The sequence below is a fragment of the Ochotona curzoniae genome, unplaced genomic scaffold (genome assembly GCF_017591425.1).
Source record: "Ochotona curzoniae isolate NIBS_2020 unplaced genomic scaffold, NIBS_Ocur_1.0 contig_883, whole genome shotgun sequence".
NCBI classification, from domain to species: domain Eukaryota; kingdom Metazoa; phylum Chordata; class Mammalia; order Lagomorpha; family Ochotonidae; genus Ochotona; species Ochotona curzoniae.
The window spans coordinates 53,112,795-53,114,328 of record NW_024466599.1 but is presented as its reverse complement, the minus strand read 5'-3'; the positions used below and the strand labels follow the sequence as shown (position 1 = coordinate 53,114,328).

The 1,534-nt window shown below is 49.6% G+C and overlaps 1 gene segment (V, D, J or C); it reads left to right on the top strand.

Annotated features, from left to right (window-relative positions):
* Positions 1 to 216: 216 nt before the first annotated feature.
* LOC121165099 lies at positions 217 to 887 on the top strand. The segment is given in 2 exon segments: positions 217 to 271; positions 397 to 887. Coding segments are annotated over 2 exon segments (372 nt in total).
* Positions 888 to 1,534: the final 647 nt, after the last annotated feature.

Below are 1,534 nucleotides of genomic sequence, written 5' to 3'. Positions count from 1 at the left end.
TCTACAGGTAAATGAGTGCAGCAGGGGGGATGACCTGGGTGCCTGCAGACACTCCCCCTGTGCTCAGAGATGAGATGAGCTGGGCTCTTCTGCTTTGCACAAGGATATCACTTCCCTGCTATATTACATGTACCCAGGACACAGCCCACTGACATGCACACTTAAGAGCAGGCTTCTCTCAACCTGTGCAAGGATCAGTGCCAGTCAGGTCACAGCATGGACATGAGGGCACCTACTCAGCTTCAGGACCTCCTGCTGCTCTGGCTCCCAGGTGAGGAAGGACAACACCAGGAACTGAATTCAGCCAGTGTGGTCAGTGCTGACTGAAACTTCCTGTCTCTGCTGTATGAACATGATGATGAGAGTGGATGTTTGTGTTTGTGTTTCTCTTCTCAGGTGCCAGATGTGCCTTTGAGGTGACCCAGACTCCAACCACGATGTCTGCAAAGGTGGGAGGCACAGTCACCATTGATTGCAAGACGGATCAGAGTGTTAGCAGTAGTTTAGCCTGGTTTCAGCAGAAACCAGGGCAACCTCCAAAGCTCCTGATCTATGGTGCATCGTATTTAGCCGATGGGGTCCCTGACAGGTTCAAGGGCAGTGGATCTGGGACATCATTCACTCTCACCATCAGCCCTGTGCAGGCTGCGGATGCCGGAATCTACTACTGTCAAGGGTATTATAGTGCTAGTAGTACTACTGCGGTGATATAAGTCTGAACAAAAACCAACCATGAAAGCAGAAGTGTGAGTCTGCACTGCCCAGTTCCCCATTCTAGATTCTCTATCTGCTAAGAGTCATTGTCAGATGTAGTCAGTCTTGATGGTCCCTGAGATGTAATAAGACATCGCTGAGACTCTTTTGCAGCCTCCCTCATTTCTTCCAACTTGGCACCTGAGGCAGTCATATGTTCATGTTTGAAAAGGTTCACTGTAAAGGTGACTGTATGCCTGGAACCTGGCCCCTCTTAAGACTTGCCTGTATTCTGTTATGAGAACACTCTGCTTCCTGAAATGCCATGAAGCAAATGGAAGCTAGGCAGTTCTTGGGAGTGTTAGATTTACAGGACAATTGCCTTTGAAGCATTCTGTTCACTATTGTTTGCATTGAAGTGGTAAGGTTTAAAGAGCTGGTGATTCAGCCAAGGAATACTCATCAAATATCATTACAGAGTCTTCCTGGTCTGGCCCCTTGTGTGAAGGATCCAGGACAGGCTGTTGCACTCAGTCTTCCCTGAGTACTAGTGCATACTCCATAGTGAAGCAGGAGACGAGGCATGTGTAGAACAGAGCAGGGAGAAGCGGAGCAGGACAGGAAGGAATCAGCTGGGACAGCAGGAGCTAACACCCCTGTGTCCTGGGGAGGAGTTTGTGTTGGAGGCTGAATCCCTGAGAGGACTGCTCTCATGCTTCCCACAGGAGTAACCTCCTACATCCTTGGCCTGGAGGCTGCCGCTGATGAGAGTGAAACCTGCCTTATCCATTTCTGCTCAGTCTATCGGGGACAATGGACACTAGACTGGCTGACTAGTTGA